A 21,974-nucleotide genomic window follows, 5' to 3' on the forward strand; every position below is an offset into this window, starting at 1 on the left:
CTCTTAGGAAACATATCTAGTCTTCAAATATTAAGAAAAATAGGGAATAACAGCTACAATAAAAATAAACCAAGAAAACAAATAAAGGTACAAACATATTTTTCTTCTGGGGAAAAAAAAAAAAAGTAAAATTCTGTTCAAATTATGAAGGGAATTTCCAGCCTTTTTCTTCCCCCCTTTTTTTTTCTTTTGAGAGCTTGAGTATATAGTATATGGTGGTATATGGTATATGTTCCAATTTCTCCCATTCATGACTTGACAATGGCATCTCTTTTTTTTTCCTTTTGGCACATAATTCCCTCTTTCTGCCCCAAATCCAAAGTCAGCACATAAAATGAGCCTTTGTGAAGCAGCAGGTTGTGACAAGCAGCTCACTTTTACCTATCAAGACCAATGATGAAGGAAGCTCGCATGTTAAAAAGCATTAAAATGTGTCCAAAACTGATCCCATATGTTTTGAGGCTTCCACCACACAGAACCACCAAGTAAGAACATATTTTCCTGCCTAGGCTGACAATTTTTCCACATCAGCTTAGTGTCCCTGTTGCTTCAGCAGGAGCACATTCATTGTGCTCTTGTTTCTTCCATGCATGTGTGTTCACTGCAATTTGTCAGTACAGAATTGGTTTTTTGGAGTCTGAAACCTGAGCACTTTCCAGCGCCTGTAATAGTAGTCAGGCTCTAGGTCATGCTTATCATGTGTGGACCACCATTGCTTTGGGTCTTTAATACTGATTAACCAACCAAATAATAAATTAGGTTGAGAGGGAAATCTTCGGGGAGGAAAGAACAGATTCAATTTAATTACAACAACGTATCTTGATTGTTTCTTGTATTAATACTAAGATTCTGCACTTAAACAAGTAATCTTTGTCCTAATAATTAAGGTCATTTGTCCCTATGGGTTGTTTTCTGTCTGAACCAGAGTCTGGAGCTGTGCAAAGGTGGTGGGCTGAGCATGTGGCAGGGGGAGCAGAGACAGCTTTTCCTCACAGCCATGCAGGAATGCACCTCCTTCCCAACAGAAAAACCTTTGCTGGGATCATGCCAGGATCACCTGCAGTGCCTTCCTTAATGCCATGAACACCTGTGAGGAGTCTCAGAGGGAAGGGCAGTGGGCATGCCAAGCTTCTGGAGTGTCAGGAGGAAAACCTGGAGAGTCTCAGAGCAAAGCAATGGAGTCCTGCAGTTCCTCTGGCACCCATGGATGGTGAACAGATGAACCCCACAGAAAAGCTGGAACGAGCCAAAGTCCCAGTTGCACTGTCCCCTGGCAGGTACGACTATTTCTGTTCTCTCAGGCTGAAACACCCAAACACCACATCGTGCCTCTCCTCTGCCTCCACTCGGTCGAGGATCCCACGTGGGTGAGTGCATGTGAAACACATCAAAGCATTTCAGGCATTCCCATAAAGCCTACCCTGCTGTTCCATTGAAAGCTGGGCAGACCTCCAGCTATCCTTGCTCCTTCAAGAGGATGGACTCCATGATCTCTCGAGGTCCTTTTTGGAGCTTCCCCTCTGTGCTGATGCTTATAATTACAGGACCTTGCCTGTGTTTGCATTTTTTCACTTCAATGATGCTTATGCATTCTGAAAGGAAACTGCACCATGAATGCAGCTGTGTTGTTGTTGTTGCTATTCCAGTTCTTATTATTCACTTAAGAACTGCTGAAAATGGGTTGTAGATTCTCAGGAATGTGAATAAAGTTTTTTCTCTGGGACCTCGGCGACGGCCCAAGCATATCGGCAAATGGAGGAGAGGAGTAAACGAGTCGCCGCAGAGAAACAGCAGCAGAAAAATACGAACCTGTTAGCTGCAGCACCACCAAGTGTCAGCAGTGAAAACACCACGTATCGGGAAAATACCCAATTTCTACAGGAATTGCAGGGGCAAATATTTTTAACCAGCTCCTTGGCATCTAAATGAAGACAGTTTAATTTTGAAAACTTTTGAAAATCAATTTTAAAATTTTTCAGTGTCAAAGAAACCTCTAAGGCTTCTTCCAAGTGCCCAGATCCATTATGTTCTGCCAAGGTAATATCAGTATTTCAGGAAATAAAATATATTTCCAATTAACAAGGGAATCATTTGAATAGAAATTTAGATTTAAAACTTCTCAACAATTTAAATGGGTTTGTGTTTGTTAACTATGCAGGCACAAGCACACCCCCAAGTTCTCAGCTGCTGCCATAAGCTGCAAGGTGTGCAGGAGTCACTGCCTCCAGCACGGGCAGGGATCTGCTCTGTGTTACAGGGACAGACACAGCACATGGATGCTGCCAGTGGAGGCTGCTTCAGAGAAAATCCTTCTCTTTTCTGGGAGTGTTATGTTATTACACCTGTGTCAGAGATACAGCTTGTAGATGTAACTCCCCTCTGTGCATGAGAGAGCCCAAATGCACCTGCTAGTCGAGCTCATCTCCTCTGGCCACATGCTGACATTGCCGGGGTTTTCCCTCTCCACAGGAGGTGGAGCATGGCCGGCGGCTCCAAAGGAGAGGTACCTGCCTCTGCCCTGTCAGCAGCTGTCAGGGACTGCATGTCAGTGACACCACTGCTTTTATTTTTCAGGGTATAGTAGGCAAAAAATAGAACCGATGACTTTTTTTGTTTCCAAGCATTGTTAGATTCTCAGTCCCTTATTGCTAGCATTTATCTAAGGTGCCTTTACAGACTTCCCAACAAACCAAAGAAATATCCTTCCACTCCTTTGAAATTGTTTTTCTGATCCAAAATTAAAATCTTCAGCAGGAATGAAGAAACAAAGAAACTTTCACAGCCCGTCTATTTCCATGGCACATTTTGGAAGCAAAGCACTGTCTATTGTTTCATGATTTTCATTTCCTAATTTGTCTTGCCTGGCTGCAGCTTCACACTGCTGTTCCTGCCAGTGCCAGTACTGCACACTCCCCCGCTGAGCATCTCTCCCTTGGCAGAGTGGGAGAAGGCAGAGCATCCTGTTACCACGGCTTCCCAGCCAGTGCTGGGCTGGGGACTGCTCTGCCTGCCACAGGAGGACATCCCTGTCCTTCTGATTAGTTATGTCACCTTCTGAAACAGGACATAGCCTCCCAAGTCTCTTGTGCAAGTCTGAAAACATTATCGTAGCTCATGGCAATGGAAAGGAGAGCATTGAGGGCAAACTCCCTTCTCAAGATGCTGTGGCCAAGCAAGATGAGCTGGAAACCACTGTACTCAGCACTTTTCTTGGGGTGTCCAGCCCGTGGATGTCCACCAGAGCCTGGAAATCCCCAGCACCCTCTGATCTTTGTGTGTGTGTGCTTTCTGGACGTGCATTCCCCGTCCTGCTTTTCAGAGACAGTTCTGGCTGGATGTGTCAGCAGCTTGGCCTGGCTGAGAGGCAGGAGGAGAGTTCTCTCTCTCCTTTATCTTCTGATACTCCTTATCATAACCATCCTGATCGTGATTTGCTTCAAGCGCAGCCACATTCACGTTCTCTCCTCCAACAGATGCCAGTTTTCTTGGTGATTTACACAAGGACGAGGCCCTGTAGCTGCGGGGAGCCCCCGGTGAGCAGCGGGCAGCCCCGCCGCGGAGCCACAGCGAGCCCTGCGGCTCACGGCCTCTGCGGCATCCTGGTGACCAGACACCACCTGCTGCCCGAAAACTTAAACTCTTTCAATGCAGCATTGCAGATCCCCAGCTAACTGCAACAGGCGTCACCTGATAGTCTGAGGTAACCTACAAATCTTAACTTGCTTCTGCAGAATTTCCAACCTTAACACTAGCCCTTATCAAAGCCCAGAAACCCATGGGTACTTTGAAGTATATCACATCTATCAGTACTAGCCCTGTGTGCACTTTGAAATGCATGGCACTGCTCTCTACTCTGGAACTAGAGCCTTTAAATAGATAAGATAAACTGTTGCTAAAATGACTCCAAAATTTAAAATATTACATTAGCTTCTCCTAACTTCCTAACTTGGTATTTATTTGTATGGCTACCCAAAACCAAATCTGGACCCTAACTCCCAGGAGAGCTATCAAAAATTCCAGGTGAAACCTTCATTTTGTACCACACTTTCTCCTCTCTGAAGAGACCTTGCAAGAACACGTAAACCTGATCCTGCAGTCCTAGTTGTCTCATATTCCCCTAAAGCCTTCACAAAAGCAGAGTAACACCACTCCTGCGTGAAAATTAAGAATAAGGCACCAGATTCATGAGGCCAGTTCCCAATGATCTCATGCAACTTTGCCAAACACTGCAGGGGAGATCCATCCGTGAGCCCTACTGTGCTAACTCCTTGTGCTATGCTTACTCTTGGACTTCTAGAAAGCTCAAGATCACCTACAATTCCTGCAAAATAGAAGTACAACATTCACATCCAGCCTTGAATTTACCTCAGAGCATCCTACAGATAGGAGAGAGAAATGTGCTGGTCAGTATTTCATGCCCCCTTAATTCTAGCTGTAAGTGTAAGCCCATAAGGGGGAACACAAGACTTAGGTGGAAATTAATAATAAAGGTATTCAATTATTTTCCTATGTGACTGTTTGGGAGGACATCTCAAGTCATCACAGGAAACCTGCTGAGATCTGATTTTCCAGAACTTGTCCTGAACTGGTTAAACCCGTCCCAAACCCAGTTATTCGGATTTTCTGTGACTTTGTCCAGCCGCCAGGCAGTGAGCTGGCAGTCCGGGAAGGGCTCAGAGACCCGAGGGCGGAGGGGCCCGGCCGGTGGAGCCTCCCCCGGGGCGGCGAGTGCCCCCTGCCCGGGAGAGGGAGCTGCGCGCCCGCTGCTGCCCGGCTCCGCTCCCGTTCCTGCCCCGGCTCCGCTCCCGTTCCTGCCCCGGCTCCGCTCCCGTTCCTGCCCCGGCTCCGCTCCCGTTCCTGCCCCGGCTCCGCTCCCATCCTTTCCCCAGCTCCGCTCCCATCCTTTCCCCAGCTCCGCTCCCGTTCCTGCCCCGGCTCCGCTCCCGTTCCTGCCCCGGCTCCTCTCCCGTTCCTGCTCCGGCTCCGCTCCCGTTCCTGCCCCGGCTCCGCTCCCATCCTTTCCCCAGCTCCGCTCCCGTTCCTGCCCCGACTCCTCTCCCTCTCCTGCCCCGGCTCCTCTCCCTCCTGCCCCGGCTCCGCTCCCATCCTTTCCCCGGCTCCCCTCCCGTTCCGCCCCGGCTCCGCTCCCGTTCCTGCCCCGGCTCCGCTCCCTCTCCTCTCCCGGCTCCGCTCCCTCTCCTCTCCCGGCTCCTCTCCCATCCTTTCCCCAGCTCCGCTCCCGTTCCTGCCCCGGCTCCTCTCCCTCTCCTGCCCCGGCTCCTCTCCCTCTCCTGCCCCGGCTCCTCTCCCGTCCTTTCCCCGGCTCCTCTCCCTCTCCTGCCCCGGCTCCTCTCCCTCTCCTGCCCCGGCTCCTCTCCCTCTCCTGCCCCGGCTCCTCTCCCGTCCTTTCCCCGGCTCCTCTCCCTCTCCTGCCCCGGCTCCTCTCCCGTCCTTTCCCCGGCTCCTCTCCCTGTCCTGCCCCGGCTCCTCTCCCTCTCCTGCCCCGGCTCCTCTCCCTCTCCTGCCCCGGCTCCTCTCCCTCTCCTGCCCCGGCTCCGTGCCCTCCGGCCCCGCACCGCTCCCGGGAGGCGGCTGCAGCGGCCAGGAGCCCCAGTTTAAACACACCGCAATTATCTAGATCCTAATCTGACCGCTGTGTGTCGGTCCGTGACTCTGCAGTAATTAGCTGTGGTGCACGAAGAGCTACAGAGATCGGCAGACTGTCCCTGTCCCTGCGCCTTCAGCCAGTGGCACGGCTGAGTGCGACCAGAAGTAAAGCAGCAGGTGAATAACACTGAAAATACAAATTTCAGTTTAGAATTACCCGAAAAATAAAGGGAAATACAGCGAGGGAAACGGAAACCTATGCAATTTGCACACAATGATAGCAAAGAAACAAACTGTGATATTGAAATGTGAGGAAAACAGCGCAAATTAATCTAAAAATATGACACTGATCATTTTCAAGATGTACAGTATATGAAGTACAAGATGCCGAAGCGGTTTACTAAACTCTACATTCAGGTGCAACGCCACAACTAAATACTAAAACCACAGGCAAAAATAATATTTTAAAAATCTCTAGAAAATGCAGGATAAATTTGAAGCGTGTTTAAGTATTTCATCGAGGCATACATAAATTAACATATTTTAAATGAAGCCAAGAAGAAAGCTAGAAGATGTCTTCCCGGAGCACAGAGAAAACCCCAAACAATAAGAGGTAGCACATAAAAAATGAGTAACAGATGGACCGACTGGAGGATTGTGCTTAATGTAATTAACATTAGCACTTACTGGTAACGGTTAATGGTCCTATACCATCGCACCTCCCAAAACAAAGCCTGATCAGGGACGCATCAAAAGACACGAAGTGAACCCTGAGGCATAAGTGCCATTTAGATCGTGTTGAAGACATTTTCATCAATCTTCACGAGAAGTAACAGCTATTGGAGAGAAAGAGATTGTGAGCAAGTTTCCATCTTGTAATCTCTACATTTTCTTAAGTAACTAGACTTTCCCCAAAAAATATTATATATGGCTAATTTCTTCTCATGTCTGTGCTGCTAAATCTGAAAGATTTACATCTCTTCAGCTGTCATTTAATAGTGGGAACATATCTGAAAGCACCATTCTGCATTTTAATTCATTTAAGAGTATGAATTTACTGAAATTCTTCAAGAATCCAAAGAAAGATTTAGTATATACCAGATAAGTGTTTAAAAGGTGGAAATATTCATGGCACTAGAAAATCTTTTGCATTTTTTATTAAAGTCTGAAAAAAGTTTCCACATGAAGTTGCTGAAGTGCCTTTTTTTTCAGTCACGATTGTAGTTCTATTCAAAATAACTTTTAATGATCTGATTGTTCATTCAGAAAACAGAAAACATTAAACAATCATTATATGAGAAGGACCCTTTTTGCTCATAAGATCTTGTATTTGAAAGCTTATCAGTGTTGTAGGACTTGAAAAAATTACAATGTGCTTTGCTAGGCAAACCCAGATGGCATTCACTGGGTGCTGTGGTTGGTTTCCTTTTAGCCTCTTCTTCATCATGTTTGAAAACAAAATTAAAAAAACCCCAAAGCCTTAAGTCCTTCCTAAAAGCAAATACTGCGGAGGAGAGATACCTTTCGGATTATTTCGTGCTCACAAGCACAGAGCCGGTTTGTGAATCTGCTTTTTTTGCCTTCTCCCTGCAGGACAGGTTCTTCAGTGCCATCTCCTGGTGGGCACGACCGGCGGGAACCGACTGTGGAGCCGAGCCACATGGGGGGCTGAGAAGACGAAATGTCAAAATAGGTATTTATTTTTGTCGATTTATTTAACAGAATGACACAATCTAGCGGCAGATAATTTTTTTTTCTGTGTGTATGAATAGTATAATTTGCACCATGCTTTGTAATCCTCCAGTACACACATATATACATATATATGAAATATATTTTATATATTTTTATATATATATATATATGAAATTCCTTATATGGAAATAAATGGAGCACACAGAGCATTACTTCTTCATGTCTAGAATATGGGAGAAAGATTTTTTTTTTCAAATAAATGCAAATGTGAAGATAGGGGTTTTTTTGATTTTTGTTTGTTTGGGGGTTTTGGGGTTTTTTTGTTTGTTTGTTTTTTTGTGGTTTTGTTTGTTTGTTTGTTTGTTGGTTTGGGGTTTTTTTTGAGGGGAGTTAGCTTTCTTATTTTGATCATCTAAGGACAATTTGCTCTATTGGGTACCCAATAAAAGGACATCCCCATCTTCTCTGCGACAAAAACCAGGCAATTTTTGCAAAGGAGAAGAGAGTCACTGTCATCATCACTTTATTGCTGACTTTACAGCAACCCCTCCGTGCCATTTTCAATTATATATGTGCTGAGCTGGACTGAGGACAGAGGTGGACAAAAACAAACTAGTACTCAGACCCAACTGCAATTCCAGAGCAGGACAGAGCACCCACGGACAGAACCCTGCAACTGTGTGAGCACAGCATTGTCCTGGATGACAGGCAGAGGGGCTTGCTGAGGATACAGCAGGAACTGCTGTCAGCTCCCACAGCCCCTTCAGATCATGGAGCACAGCAGCACCCTCTGCACATTTTAATTGTGCAAGGCAACTGGCAGCTGGTGTAAGTTGGAGATATTCTTCATCTTCTCTAATTTATTTTGGAAGTTGATTGGGAATGCAGGAGGCAAATGAGCACAGAAATGGCTCTAAGTTACCTTGTTCCACATCCTCCCCCACTCCTCCCACTCATCTGCACAGCTCTGCCCCCATGGCCATCCATCTCTCCACCATAGCAGTAATACACACAAATTAACTTCCAGCAGGTGCTCCATTTCTTCTCTGTCGCTTGTAGGAAGCAAAATATCTGATCAATTATTTTTTGCTTCTTTTAATATTCTAATGTCTATATGTCACTAAAGGCTTGTTTTCAGTCTCTTGTAAACTACCTCACCATAATGGTCAAGAGTATTATCTCTAGTTTGCATCTCAATGCAAAGAAATTAAGATATGTTCTCTCTTCTCTAACTGGAAACAAAACAAAGCAAAGCCTTGCTTAAGTTGCATTTAGCATAAAGTCTATTTAAAATTTCAATCCTTTGTAAAAAGAACTCATAGAAAATACTAAATCTTTTTCTCAAATAAATGTTAGCCCTAAGGTTGTTAGAAGCAGCTTCTGATGGTTGATGCATGAAGTCCTGTGCCGCTAGAGATGGACACTGAATGCCTCCTTCTCTGAGTCTGATATGGTCTCTTTTCTGTTTCTTTCCAAATATTGCTGTGAATCCTTTTACAGAATTCCCCCCATCCTGGTCTTATAGAACATCAGTATTTGGCTGGATATTTTCTTACTAGTTTAGTTGCTGACTAAAACAATTCTATTGGACAGATAAACAAAAGCTGCCATCTCTTCAAACTGAAAATGTAGATCTAAGCAGGATTGTGTGTCTGTTCTTCGGGGTGAGGAGCACAGGTGACACATTGGGGTTAACTTGGAGTGAGACTGAAACACATTGCAGATGGACAATGCAATGGGTAGGATGACACGGGCTTAAGCCATCCAGGGAGACTTCAGCTTCACTGAAAACCTCTCAGGGATCATTTTTTCCATTTTCCATCATTTTTCCAAACAAGGATAGGCAGGACTTCCCTTCTGCCATTCCTACAAAGCTAAAAATCAGGAAAAGGACAAAATACTGTAAATGTAATGTGATCCCATACTGGGCAAGATCAAAGGTCCATGTAGCCTGGTAATGGTGTTTTCAGCAGGTCCATCCCAGATTGTTTAAAAGGAGCAGAAAACAGTGCAGTGCCACCAGTCATGATGGCTCAATGCAGAACCAACCACATTGCAGCAGAAAAAGTGAGGGTCTCCATCTATTCCTTTCCCCCTCTCTCCCTGTCCTTATTCTCTCCTGGCTGTGTGCTTCTATCCTGCATGTGTGAAGGTGTTTGTCAGGTCTTCAAAGAGCCAATGTAGCCAGTTCAGTGACAAAAGAGTTTTCTAAACTGAGTCCCACAGACACCAGATCTGTATCAGAGGGTGGAGCAGATTACACCAACAAGAGCAAAGGAAAGAGAGAAATAGAACAGTAGACAGAGGGAGTGAACCTTCTCCCCCTGAGCAGCATCAAGCTGTTCCGTTTCCCCAGCTGCACAGGTGACACACTGCCCTGCAGTGGCCTTTGCTGAGCCCTCAAGTGCTACACGCACGGACACTGTCACCCTCGGGCTCCTTTCCTCAGTCCTTAACCCGAGGGTGGGAATACAGCAGTGCTGCCAAGCCCTGGCCAGGCTGACTCCTCACTACTGCTCCCTCCTGTTCACAGCTCCCAAGTGGCTGCTCCCAGCACCTACTGAATGAGCTGCCCCAAACCTGCACCAGAAAATTGGAAATCAAGGTCATCCAAGAAACTTATAACTACTTGTGGATCTGTAGTAGAAGAAGTGGACTATAAATTACTTGAGATAGAGTAAACCTGACACCAGCTGAAATTGCCAACCCTTTTCAAAAATAAATCATTTTACAAGTACAAATCTATCAGAAGTAGAAATTCTTGCTGTTGTGAACCTTGACCCACCCCGTTTAAAAGAAAACCCAAACAAAACCAAACAACCTGCTGACAGTTGCTTCTCAATTCTGGACAACTGCAACTTTTAAATTAATTTTGGAAAGAATATGTAGTCATTCTCTTTACTGATAGTTTTACAGAGCATCAGTCTACCTAGAGATGACATGGATACAGAAGAACTACAGATGATAGTTTTAAATAAATATTTTAAAAATACATCTTAATGTTCTACTCTGTATTTCTGCTTCCACCAATGCTTTTTAAAAGTCAGTTTTAAAAATGCTAGATCTTATTCTTCATTGTCTTGTCATTGGTTTTGAGCTTTTTTGTGTTGTCAAAAAGATTCTGTAAATAACACAGCATGAAGTCTGAAGATAAACATACAGAAATACAAAAATGATAGATTTCTCCCCTACTTCACATGGGAAATTGTCAACTACAGATCTGCAGGACACCTGAAGAGTGACCAGGTGAGAATTCCCCACTCCTGCTGGAAGGAGAAGTTAACACCCCCAATCAGCAGTGACCCCACTCTGCAAAGCAGTGGAGAGCAGGGTTATTTCTCTTGTTCAAGTGAACATCAACAACTGGATGCTCTAGCAAACTGACAATAGGCTACTAAGAAAGGGCCAGATGCTCTTATCCATTTGCAAGGGTGAAGAGGGACAAAATGAGCAAATATTTATATTATCGTAGTGGCATGTAACTGGAGCTCAGTTGTAGAGAAAACAGTGATTTACAAGCGTGTTCCTCCTCTCTTGGGAATGCACATAAACCAAGCAAAGGTTCAGCACTGAGAAAAAAACTGACAGAAGGACTAAGCCAGATGAGAGAGCTACAGGTTTTTAGGACACACTGGGCATACATCTCTGGGCTCAGATGATGATTTGCAAAGAGAAATGTTTTCCTGGGCACGAGTCATCACAAATTAACAGGAAAGATCTACCTGGTACATGAGAGAAGTGAGTGTGCATTGTGGCTCACAGCCTCAGTCCCAGCACTCCAGAAATAGTCCCACCCAGAACTTTGGGCTAAAGCTCAGCATTAAGGGTGTCTCTCTGCAAGATTACTCCAGCCAGAACATCCTTAACTGTTGCATCACTGCCTGCCTGTGCCAGAACTCCACTACAGCCAGCCTTTCTCCAAAGGGTGCCTGACAGGCTACAGTGTGGAGACCATCCCTTGTCCACACTTCTCCCACAGTCACTTAGAGTCACGACCATCAGTTCTCTGACACTGAGAAACTCAACAAGGCTTGCATTTTCCCTCCTGAAATATCACAGAAAGGTTATTTTGCATAAGAATTTACGATAAAATATTTTGGGGTTTGGACATATTTTTGATCCTCATGGACATTTGCCTTTGAAAGTCCTTGGAATATGATTGCAGTTTATTTATGTCTAGGTTGTGCTTGGTTTCAGCCCTAGGGCCTTGATATATCCCTACCTTCTGTAGGTGAATTTTAAGATTTCCCCCAGACAATGAAGGGCAATAAAACCACACTCTGCAGGAAGTGATATAAGAGCAAAAGTGCTTTTTTGGATGATGAGATACCATCTTTTCTGTGGATCTTTGCAGTGAAAGAGGGCAAACAAAGTGTGCTATCTAATGCTTATCCTGTCCTTTATGGATTAGAAGTTGAGACACCTTCTCAAGAAACAAAGACCATCATGTCAGTGTAGTTTTGGGATAATCACACCCACAGCTGGGATAGTTAATGTCCCAGGAGCATCTCTGGGAAGCAGTCACATGTGGTGACACACACTCTTAGGCATTTACACAATGTTGTGAGCTAACAGTGACAGTCATGGGGGTGAAAAGGGAGCGGTAACAGGAACAGCAGAGGAAGGCAATCCCTTAAAATGTGGTGATGTGTATAACTCAGAATATCCTCATATACACTTAGAGTGCTTAGCAAGAGCTTCAGCTGTGGAAGTTACACTGTTCTGTGATGGGAAATGATTCTCCTTCGTGCCCAGCTCACTGTGGAGCACTTAAAGCACAGATCCAGGTGTGAACTCACTCTAAGAGGTAAAAACAAAGCCGCATTACGTAATAAGATTTAATGATTATTTGAATCTCTTTTTCCATCCCTGTGGATCATTGATTTAACCTTTCCTGTTTTGTTCTCAGGATATTGTTTAAACAAGTAACCATGTTCTGAGATTAATCAGGACCATTTTTGTGTATAACACTTTAAGAGCGTTTTGGCTTTAACTTTCCTCAATAAAGGAACACTAACAGAAGCAGTAGCTTTGCTAGGAAGTGCAAAATGCTGGCAAAATGTTCAGATTGGATGGCTATAGGGAACAAACACATAAGCTTTTATGTGCACAGCCTGGGGTTCAACTGCTATTTTCTCTCTGAGGAAAACAAAAGCAGACCTTTTAAAGCCACCACTAAGGAGATTTCTATTTAGAGAATATGCAATAACTCATATTGAGACAAGATTTTAATCTCAGCAAAGCTTTGGATAATCTGCTGGCACCTGTGTCTGATGCTCTTCCACCCCATTGCACTGCTTAGACTCAGGCCAAAGGCCAGATCCTGCAAGTGTGTTTGTGGCAATCTGTGCTTAAGTGAGGGAGTTTTGTCAGAAAGGAAACAAAGACTGGTCAGGATCTGCCCTGGAAAGTATCACCTGTAAGGAAATGACACCAGTGTCATCATCTTTTATACTCCTCTGGAGCTTCATATCCTTTCTAACAAGCACTGCACCAACTGACATTGTTTGTTGTGGCAAATATCATTCCAATGCCTTGTGCTGCCTTGCTTGAGGACACAGTGTGAAGTATAGACCACTCAGTCTGAGGCAACCAGGAGAAAGGTAATATCTAGGATGATTTTAGAAAGAATTGGGAAAGATTTTTCACATGTAGATCTCAGCTGCTGGAGGCTGTGCATCAGCCTGTGTGTGATCTAGAGAGATTTTTAAGAGATGTCAGGATACAAGCAAGTGGGGATGGGCTTGGTACTGTGTAGATACCATTTGAGATGCTGTGGAGTCTTCTTGCTGCTGAGGCCTCTGTATCCAACTGAGATATGAGCTCCAGTTAACAATTGTGATGTTTGTACAAATTCAGCCTCTGCAGCTCAAGGAAAGAGAAAGAAATGTACAAAATAAAAATGGGCTTGGGTTTGATAATTTGGGCACACAGTGAATGATGCTGTAAAAAGGGATAATGCTGTAAAAGGGGATAATAACAGGCATAGGAAAGAAAAGGAAAAAAAAATCTACATTGATGTATCTTATATAGATACATGTATCTTTCATCCCCTTTAAAATGAGCATTATTCACTTGAAAGGGTTAAAAATAACATCAGATTTCTCTCCTTCTTTGATTCTGTGATTCATGTGTCCCATTTTAAAGTCTACACCCTGTGAAGAGGAGTGCATTATCAAGGAAAGAGCCTTGCCAGGGACAGAAGGTAATTTCCCGTAGCAGGTGCGTACAGCAGGTGGTACACAGTGTACCTGCAACAAAAAGGTAGATTTAGGCTAAGATTTTATTTAATATGGAAAACTTATTGCATCCTGAGCCACTACTGGGGATGTGCCAAAAATCGTGTCTGCAGCATGATTTATTACGTGAAAATACCACCGAACTAATCAGTGGAGTTACTAATTAATACAAATCTGCATTTTTGCATAAGCAATTAGTGCAAAGAGAGTGCAATGAAAGAGGAAGTTTGACTCATTTAATCTCAGTGTCTATTCAAGCGGAAAGACCCACTAGGGCAAGGCACTAGGATCTACATTTGGATTTTTTTTTCCTTTTGATTAGTTAAAGGAACTAAAAGGTCAAATTATCAATATTTAATTCAAATGGAAATGCATTTGTTCAGGAGGAAAGAAAACACTTTATTTAAACAAGGTGGGACTCTGGGGGTAAATGCCTGGATCAAAAATAATTAGGTTTTGCAGTTACAACAGCATCTAAATCCCTTCTGATAAGAATGCTTTTTCCTAATAACAGAGGTGGTTTGACACCGATAGCAGAGAGCTGACACTATTTAAACTGTAGCTCAGGAGGTAGCAGGCCTACCAATACAATTTAGACATTTGCTTTAATGGTACGTACTTCTCTGATTTGTTTTTTTTTTAATCAATTTGAATTATATTTTAAATCTATTGTTATTTCATAATTGTGTGCACTTGACTAAAAGAGTAATTTAAAAAGATGATAATTAAACCTTGGTGGTGATGTATTTTCCATTAACTAAATAGAAGTTTACATTTATAGAATTAAAATAACAACAGCATTTATCTAGCAGGGAGAGGCTCAATAACATTAATACACTGAGTTTTAAGGGGGGAAAGAGCAGAAAAGGCACCTTAATCAGCCGTACCAATTTTGGAGCCCAGATGTACACTGTATCCTAGAGAGACGCTCCGAAGTGCGGAGCGGTCTCACCCCGGTGGCCCCGATGCGGTACCGGAGCGGCTCATTCAGGGCGTTGTTCTCCCTCGGTGATTCCCGAGCCACGGCAGCCGGGGCAGGCTGGCCACGGCTCGGGGTGGATCCGGGCGGTGGGGCTGCCCTCCTCTCCCGTCCCCTCCTCTCGCCGCAGCCTTTGGAAGCGGGCGAGCGGGGCAGCACCGCGGGCAGACCCGAGCCGGCCCTTCCCGAGCCCGATCCCCGCGCCGGGGCGGCTCCGGCCCGCGGTGCCATGCGGTGGGGAGGGACAGACGGACAGGGACAGCGGGGAGAGACGTTTTCCCTTCTCTGTTTTTTGAATCAGGATAACCTTCTTGTTTTGCGTGTGTGCCTCTCTGGAGAGGGAGAACGGGAAACCTGGCAGCGAAAGGAGAGCCCGAGCAGCCCGGGCTACCCGGGCAGTAAATCATTCGCTCAATTATAAGCGCGGCTTCCTCTCTCCAATAGCTCCAAGCTATTTGGGAAGGCATCTTTTCCCCGCACTCTCGCAGGTGCAATATGAATCAATTATCTTAATTAAGATAATGCCGCAAACCCAAGAGATTTCGTCGGGAGCGGATTTCGCGCTCCGGACAACTGTAAGGCGTTTCCAGAGCGCTGCCTCCCCCCGCAGCGAGCCCCCCTCCCGCCCGGCTGGGACAGGGCTCGGCCCCAGCGGCGGCCCCGGGAGCGCCTCCTGCCAGGGCCCGGAGGCGGCAGCTGAGGCGGGAGCGGGGGCGGCCGGCCGGCCGGCCGGACGGATGGACGGAGCTTTGTTGGGACGCGTGCGGTTCGCGTGCCGCGCCGCGGGAGGAGGGGAGGGAGGCGGGAAGCCATCTAGGGAGGGAGGGAGGGAGGGATGGAGGGCAGAAAGGAAAAAGAAAAGGAAAAGGGAAGGAAAAGAAAAAAAAAAAAAAAGAAAAAGAAAAATAAAGGGGAAAGGAAAAGAAAAGACAAAAGGAAAAAATTTTTTAAATCATTAAAAAACAATAGGGAGAGAAAAGAAAATCAAAGGATTCGGGAGGAAAAATAAACAGAAGCCGAATTAGAAGCCAGATGGAGAAGGAGGAGTCTGTAGGTCAGGGAGAAAAAAATAGGCACGCTTGAAGCGATAAAATCAACCGGCTGGGGGAAGAGGAGGAACAGGGAAGGTGGGAAACTGGAGCCGTTGAGCCAAGGGACGGCCCGAGTAGGGGAGGCAGAGCCGGCCGCCTGCGAGAGCGGGAGGAGAAGCAGTGCCGAAGCCGCGGGAAGAGCGGGAAGGATGAAGGAAGGCGGAACGACGGCAGAGAGCCCCGGCGCCCCCGCAGCGCTCGTCCCCGGCCCCGACGGGCGGCACCGGAGCAGCGCCTCGTACCTGCGGGCCCGGCTCCTCCACGGCCACCGGCACCCTCGTCAGTCACCGACCGGGACGGGACGAGCCGGGCTGGGCGGGTTTAAGCCCCTCTGTCCGACTGCCCGCTTCTTTATTTGTCTCTTTAGTTACCTGCCAATCGACAACGTGTTGATTTTATCGTGCTCCCAGGGAGGATGACTGTGTTCATCACACTCAGAAGCACATGAGCACCCCAAAGTTCTCATCGATCCCCGAGATGCAGTTTTCTGCCAGTACCCTCCTCCCAATATTCTTGCCTAGTGTTTCCCCAGCGCCCCAAATTCCCGGGTGTATTCCCACACAGACACATTCAAAGGGACATTTTCCAGTAATCTAGACAGGGCTGGACCAGACCCATCTCTCTCCTGCGCTCTCCAAACCTGTTCGAACCTCCAAAACTTGTCCGTTCCAGCAGCGCGGCCGCCCCAGCAGCTCCCGTTTATGGGGTCGCGCTCTCTCGGGGGCTGCCGGCCCGGCGGGAGGCCCGGCCCGGCCGCCCAGGGTACGGGCATGGTCCGGACCCTGGCCCGGGGGCGCCTCTGTGGCCGGAGAAGGCTCGCCATGGCAGGGGCCATCCATCGGAGGGTCGGCGCCGGCGCTTCCCTCCCCTCTGTGCCCCAGGGAAGGGCCGCAGCCGCGGGGACCCGAGGGCGCCCCGCTCCAGCCGCAGCCGCCGGACCTGGTGGCACACACCGCGCTGCTGGCCCTCGCTTCCCACCGGGAACCGGCCAAATTCCACACAACAAAAAGTAGCCGGTTGCCCTCTGTGTTTGATTACCGAGAAGGCGAACATCCCCGGAGTCCCCTCCTGCTGCCCCGGGCTATGTAGGTCACCAACAGGAGAGAAACATTTTAGAAATAACCCGACCTGGAAAATTATCTTCCAAATGCATGTCCTCAGGGCGGAACGATTTTTTTTGCATTTAAAGCCTCAAGAGGTGAAAATAATTTTATTTTTATTGAATAAATATCGGGATAACGCGTGCCGGTAGCACAGCTATCATGCGAGGGGTTTACATCCCTCCTCAAAACGCATCCCTAAGGTTTGGCGGCGTTTGCAAACTCCGCCGAGACGTTTAGAGACTCTAAAGCCGCCCCACTCGGCGTCTTTCTTCCAAACTTTCCGTTAACCGGCAGTATTCCCCCCGAAAACCCGGGAAAAGCGAGCCGGCGCTTACTCCAGGCGTTAGGACACAGCGGCAGGTGTGTGTGTGTGCGTGTGTGTGTGTGCGCGTGTGTTACAGCCCCGGGATGTCCGTTTTCCACAACACCGGCACAAACCGGGGAAAGAGGAGGGGGCCTGTGGCGGCCAGAGAGCGACAAGGACGGGGACCGGGAGTCTCGGGTGGCCAGAGGCGCGCGTGAGGAGATGTAACGGGGGGGGCGGCGGGAACCCTCGGTGGCCGCACCCCAGAACAATGGGAACAATGGGGCTCCGCGGGCCGGCGGCAGGGCGGCGGCGGGCGCGGAGCGGTGCGGAGCGGCGCGGTGGCGGTGGTGGCGGTGGTGGCGGCGGTGGCATTGGTGACAGATGGCGCGGCCCGCGGGTCAGCGCGGGCGTGGCGGCTCCGCGGGCGGGCGCGCGGCCGCATACAAATAAGGGGCGTCACGTGGGGGGGGCGCCGCGCGCCTGACGTGGGCGGCCATATGGCGCGTGCCACCGGGCGGGGCGGGGCGCGGGGCGGGGCGCAGGCGCGCGGGGCGCGGCGGGCGCGCGCGGCCCGGGTCCCGGTGCCGGCCCCCCGGCGCGCATCCTCCGTCCCGCTATATAACGGGGGGAGCCCGGCGCCGGGCAACCTCGGGAAATAAACGCCACTCGCACACACACACGCGCGGCGCCCTCGCACGGAGAGCTGTGCCGGGGTTATGAGACCGTCACCGCGCAGGAGAGGCTGAGCGACGGAGGTAACGGGAAACCGTGTTTTACCCCCGCGGGAAAAGGGTTCGCGGCGGCTGCCGGGGTGGGAGAGGACCCTGCGACGTCGGGGTGGACGGGATATGCCTCTGCCGGAACGGCTTCAGATTTTATTGTCGCTTGCGGTCGTTCCTGCTGGTGTGTGCGGGTACACCTGTATCCATCCATACACACGTACGTGTGTGTATACATTTATATATGTATATATGTAAATGTGTATGTGCGTCCATGCACACATTTAAATCCGTCTGTACAGACGCATATTACATATGTTAATGTGCTTCCACTGATGCACCTCCGAACTTTCGGCTCCCCTTCCTCCGCGGAGCGCGATCGCCGCGGTCCCCGCGCAGGCTGTGCCTCGGCGGCCGTGCGGCATTGTTCCTTCCCGGTGTGCCCGACGCTACCGGGGAGCGATCGCAACCCCGCACGGGAAGCGGGGAACCGACGCTCGTTTGCAACAGAGGGGACGACGGAGACGGGAAGCCGGGGCCAGTCCCGCACCTGTTACCGCAGGGGCAGGGGCAGGGCAGGGGCCGCGCAGCCCAGTGACAGTCCTGTGGACGAAGGCGGCACCGGGGAGCAGGTTCTCGGTGCCCGCTGGGGCGGCACAAGCCCCACGCAAGGAGGCGGCAAGGGGGAACCGCGGAGAGCGGCGGAGACAGGCGTCACAGGCGCCATCCGTCCCTGCAGGTGCCCTGTGTGTGCATGTGTCCTCCTTCTCCCTTCCCTTATTCGGTAAAAATGTTTGAGGATTTTTTTTCCGAAGCAAAACAAAACAAAACAAAACAACCCACGCTTGGTCCGCTTGCTTCGTGCCGCCCGGGCTGGCTCCCGCACACATAATCTGCTTATATTCCCCACTAATATCGGCGAGTTACATAATGGTATTTGAACATATGTCAACTTAATTACAAGGCAGAAACGCGGAGACAATTAAAAGTTTGCCCTGGCACGGTGGGGAATCCAGGGCTTCCCTCGGAAGGGGGTGGCGGGACCGGGGAGCGAAGTGCGGGCAACTTCTCCCCGCGGGTGGCCACGGTCGCTGCTCCTGGTGCTGACAAGTCTCTTTTCTGTCTCCTCCGCCATGCAGAGGCTCACCATGACCAAGTCGTACAGCGAGAGCGGGCTGATGGGCGAGCCCCAGCCGCAGGGCCCCCCGAGCTGGACGGACGAGTGCCTCAGCTCCCAGGACGAGGAGCACGAGGTGGACAAGAAGGAGGAGGACCTGGAGGGTCTGCACGCCGAGGCCGAGGAGGACTCCCTGCGGAACGGAGAGGAGGAGGACGAGGAGGACGACTTGGACGAAGAGGAGGAGGAAGAGGAGGAGGAGGAAGACGACGACCAGAAGCCCAAGAGGCGGGGCCCCAAGAAGAAGAAGATGACCAAGGCGCGCATGGAGCGCTTCAAGCTGCGGCGCATGAAGGCCAACGCCCGGGAGCGCAACCGCATGCACGGGCTGAACGCGGCCCTGGACAACCTGCGCAAGGTGGTGCCCTGCTACTCCAAGACGCAGAAGCTCTCCAAGATCGAGACTCTGCGCCTGGCCAAGAACTACATCTGGGCGCTCTCTGAGATCCTCCGCTCGGGGAAGAGCCCGGACCTGGTGTCCTTTGTGCAGACCCTCTGCAAGGGCCTGTCACAGCCCACCACCAACTTGGTGGCCGGCTGCCTGCAGCTCAACCCGCGGACTTTCCTCCCCGAGCAGAGCCAGGAGGTGCCGCCACACGTGGCGGCGGCGGCGGCGGGAGCGCCCTTCCCGGCGCATCCCTACCCCTACCAGTCGCCGGGCCTGCCCAGCCCGCCCTACGGCACCATGGACAGCTCCCACCTCTTCCACCTCAAGCCGCCGCACGCCTACGGCGCCGCGCTGGAGCCCTTCTTCGAGAGCGGGCTGGCGGAGGGCGCTAGCCCCGCCTTCGACGGGCCGCTCAGCCCGCCCCTCAGCGTGAACGGCAACTTCTCCTTCAAGCACGAGCCGGCCGCCGACTTCGACAAGAGCTACGCCTTCTCCATGCACTACCCCGCCGCCGCCGCCGCCGCCGCCGCGCTGGCCGCCGCGCCCGCCCACGCCGCCATCTTCCCGCCCGCCGCCTCCCGCTGCGAGATCCCGGTGGACGGGCTGGCGCCCTACGAGGGCCACCCGCACCACGAGCGCGTCCTCAGCGCCCAGCTCAACGCCATCTTCCACGACTGAGCCTCCCCGCGCCGCAGGGAGGGCCGGGAGCCGCGCCCGCCGCCCGCCACCGCCTTGTTTACAGCAGGCGGCCCGGCGGGTCCCGCCGCCGCCCCGGGCCCCCGCTCACCCGCGGGGTCCTTGCTGCCGCTCCGCGGAGCGACGCTGTAAATTGGGATAGGGGCATCGGGATCGCGTCAATTACCTGATCGGGATAACAAAATCACAAGCAATAATTAGGATCTATGCAATTTTTAAACTAGCGATGGGCCAATTACAAAATATATATGAAATCTATATTTTTCAACCAACGTTTTACTACTTGTTACCTTTCCCATGCTGAATTATTTTGTTGTGATTTTGTACAGAATTTTTAATGACTTTTTATAACGTGAATTTCCTATTTTAAACCATGCAGCTTCATCAATTTTTATACATATTGGAAAGGTAGAATTATATCTAATTTATACAAAATGATTTAACTAATTTAAACCAGCAGAAAAGTGCTTAGAGAAGTTATGTTGCCTTAGCACTTATTTCCTTTTCAAATAGATGAAGAAGAAAAAAAAAATGCACAATCCGGGCAATTTCTTTCCTATCCAAGTCTCTTTTTTCATTCTTTTTCTTTTTCCTTTATTTCTTTTTCCTTTACCCCGTACAATAAGAACCAGATCCCCTAGGTCTTGAGAAGATATAAGAACGATAGACTTATTTTCTATTAAAACATATCATTTCAACACATTACTTGCACAAACTTGTATATAAAGATTATAAGCAAATGCCAACACCCTTTTTAAATCGAAAGCTGCTTGACTATCACATACAATTTGCACTGTTTCTTTTTAGTCTTTGAACCCCTTGGCATTCCGTGGTTTTTTGGGTTTTTTTGATTTTTTGTTTGTTTTGGTTTTGTTTGTTTTTTTTTTTTTAAGATAACTTGAAGATGTTAATGTTTCCAGGCGCTATAAATGCATGATTTTATACATGTTCACACAATCCGTGGTTGTCATATGCTCATCTTATAAATCTGAACCGAAATCTAATCAGGTTGTTAAAGTCGGGCTATATACCTATTGTAGTCGATTAGTACGGTAGCTTGAAACAAATTCAAACCATTTAATCCGTAATTAGAACAATAGCTATTGCATGTACAATGCAGTCCAGAATAAGTGCTGTTTGAAATGTAACGCTGGTTCAACTGGAATCAAATCTGTACTGTAATTTTGTTTGTAATCCTGTATATTATGGTGTAATGCACACTGGGATTTTAGAAAAAAAAATCCATCCTTTGGCAACAGCATAGTATTGAACATTTGGTCGAATGTTGCATTTTTCCTTAAATGTGATTTTTTTTCTTAGTGTAAGTAATTCCTATGGGATTATTGTTTTATTCGGATAGCTCATGAAAGGTGCAACACTTATTATTTGTAGAATAAAATTGGTCTAAAAAAACGGACACGGATTCTTTACTTACTTTGAGAAGCACTCGGGTCGTGGGGGCGGCGGCGTTCGTTTGCTTACCGCGAACCCGGCTATTTGCAATGCTGATTTGTTGAATCAGGGCAGCGGGGCCGGAGCGCAGTTCGCTGGGAGCTGCGGCTGCCGGTGCGGGCTGCGCTGGGCTCCCGCACCCGCCCGGGCGGCTCAGCCCGGCCCTGCCGCCCGCGGCTCTCCCCGCCGGCCCCGCGGTGTCCGCAGCCAGCCCGGGGTGTCCGCAGCCGGCCCCAGCCCCGGGGTGTCCGCAGCCGGCCCCAGCCCCGGGGTGTCCGCAGCCGGCCCCAGCCCCCGGGGGTGTCCGCAGCCGGCCCCAGCCCCCGGGGTGTCCGCAGCCAGCCCGGGGTGTCCGCAGCCGGCCCCAGCCCCCGGGGTGTCCGCAGCCAGCCCGGGGTGTCCGCAGCCAGCCCGGGGTGTCCGCAGCCGGCCCCAGCCCCCGGGGTGTCCGCAGCCAGCCCGGGGTGTCCGCAGCCAGCCCGGGGTGTCCGCAGCCGGCCCCAGCCCCCGGGGGTGTCCGC

The 21,974-nt window shown here is 49.3% G+C and overlaps 1 protein-coding gene across 2 annotated transcripts; it reads left to right on the plus strand.

The window, feature by feature from the left end:
• The first annotated feature begins 17,678 nt into the window (after positions 1–17,678).
• NEUROD1 (neuronal differentiation 1) lies at positions 17,679–20,811 on the plus strand. 2 transcript variants are annotated; one of them, XM_066553612.1, is made up of 2 exons: positions 17,679–17,776; positions 18,880–20,811. In XM_066553612.1, exon 2 carries the CDS (start codon positions 18,889–18,891, stop codon positions 19,981–19,983), a length of 1,095 nt encoding a protein of 364 aa, XP_066409709.1. In that variant the 5' UTR covers positions 17,679–17,776; positions 18,880–18,888; the 3' UTR covers positions 19,984–20,811. The 2 variants fall into 2 exon arrangements, with proteins under 2 accessions (XP_066409709.1, XP_066409708.1); XM_066553611.1 differs by lacking the exon at positions 17,679–17,776 and having other exon boundaries at positions 18,874–20,811.
• The last annotated feature ends 1,163 nt before the right edge of the window (positions 20,812–21,974 follow it).

The sequence above is a fragment of the Molothrus aeneus genome, chromosome 7 (genome assembly GCF_037042795.1).
Source record: "Molothrus aeneus isolate 106 chromosome 7, BPBGC_Maene_1.0, whole genome shotgun sequence".
Lineage (NCBI taxonomy): Eukaryota > Metazoa > Chordata > Aves > Passeriformes > Icteridae > Molothrus > Molothrus aeneus.

Bases quoted from the DNA above. Each gene is read 5' to 3' on its own strand.
- NEUROD1 (XM_066553611.1), top strand. From the start codon at position 18,874: ATGCAGAGGCTCACCATGACCAAGTCGTACAGCGAGAGCGGGCTGATG.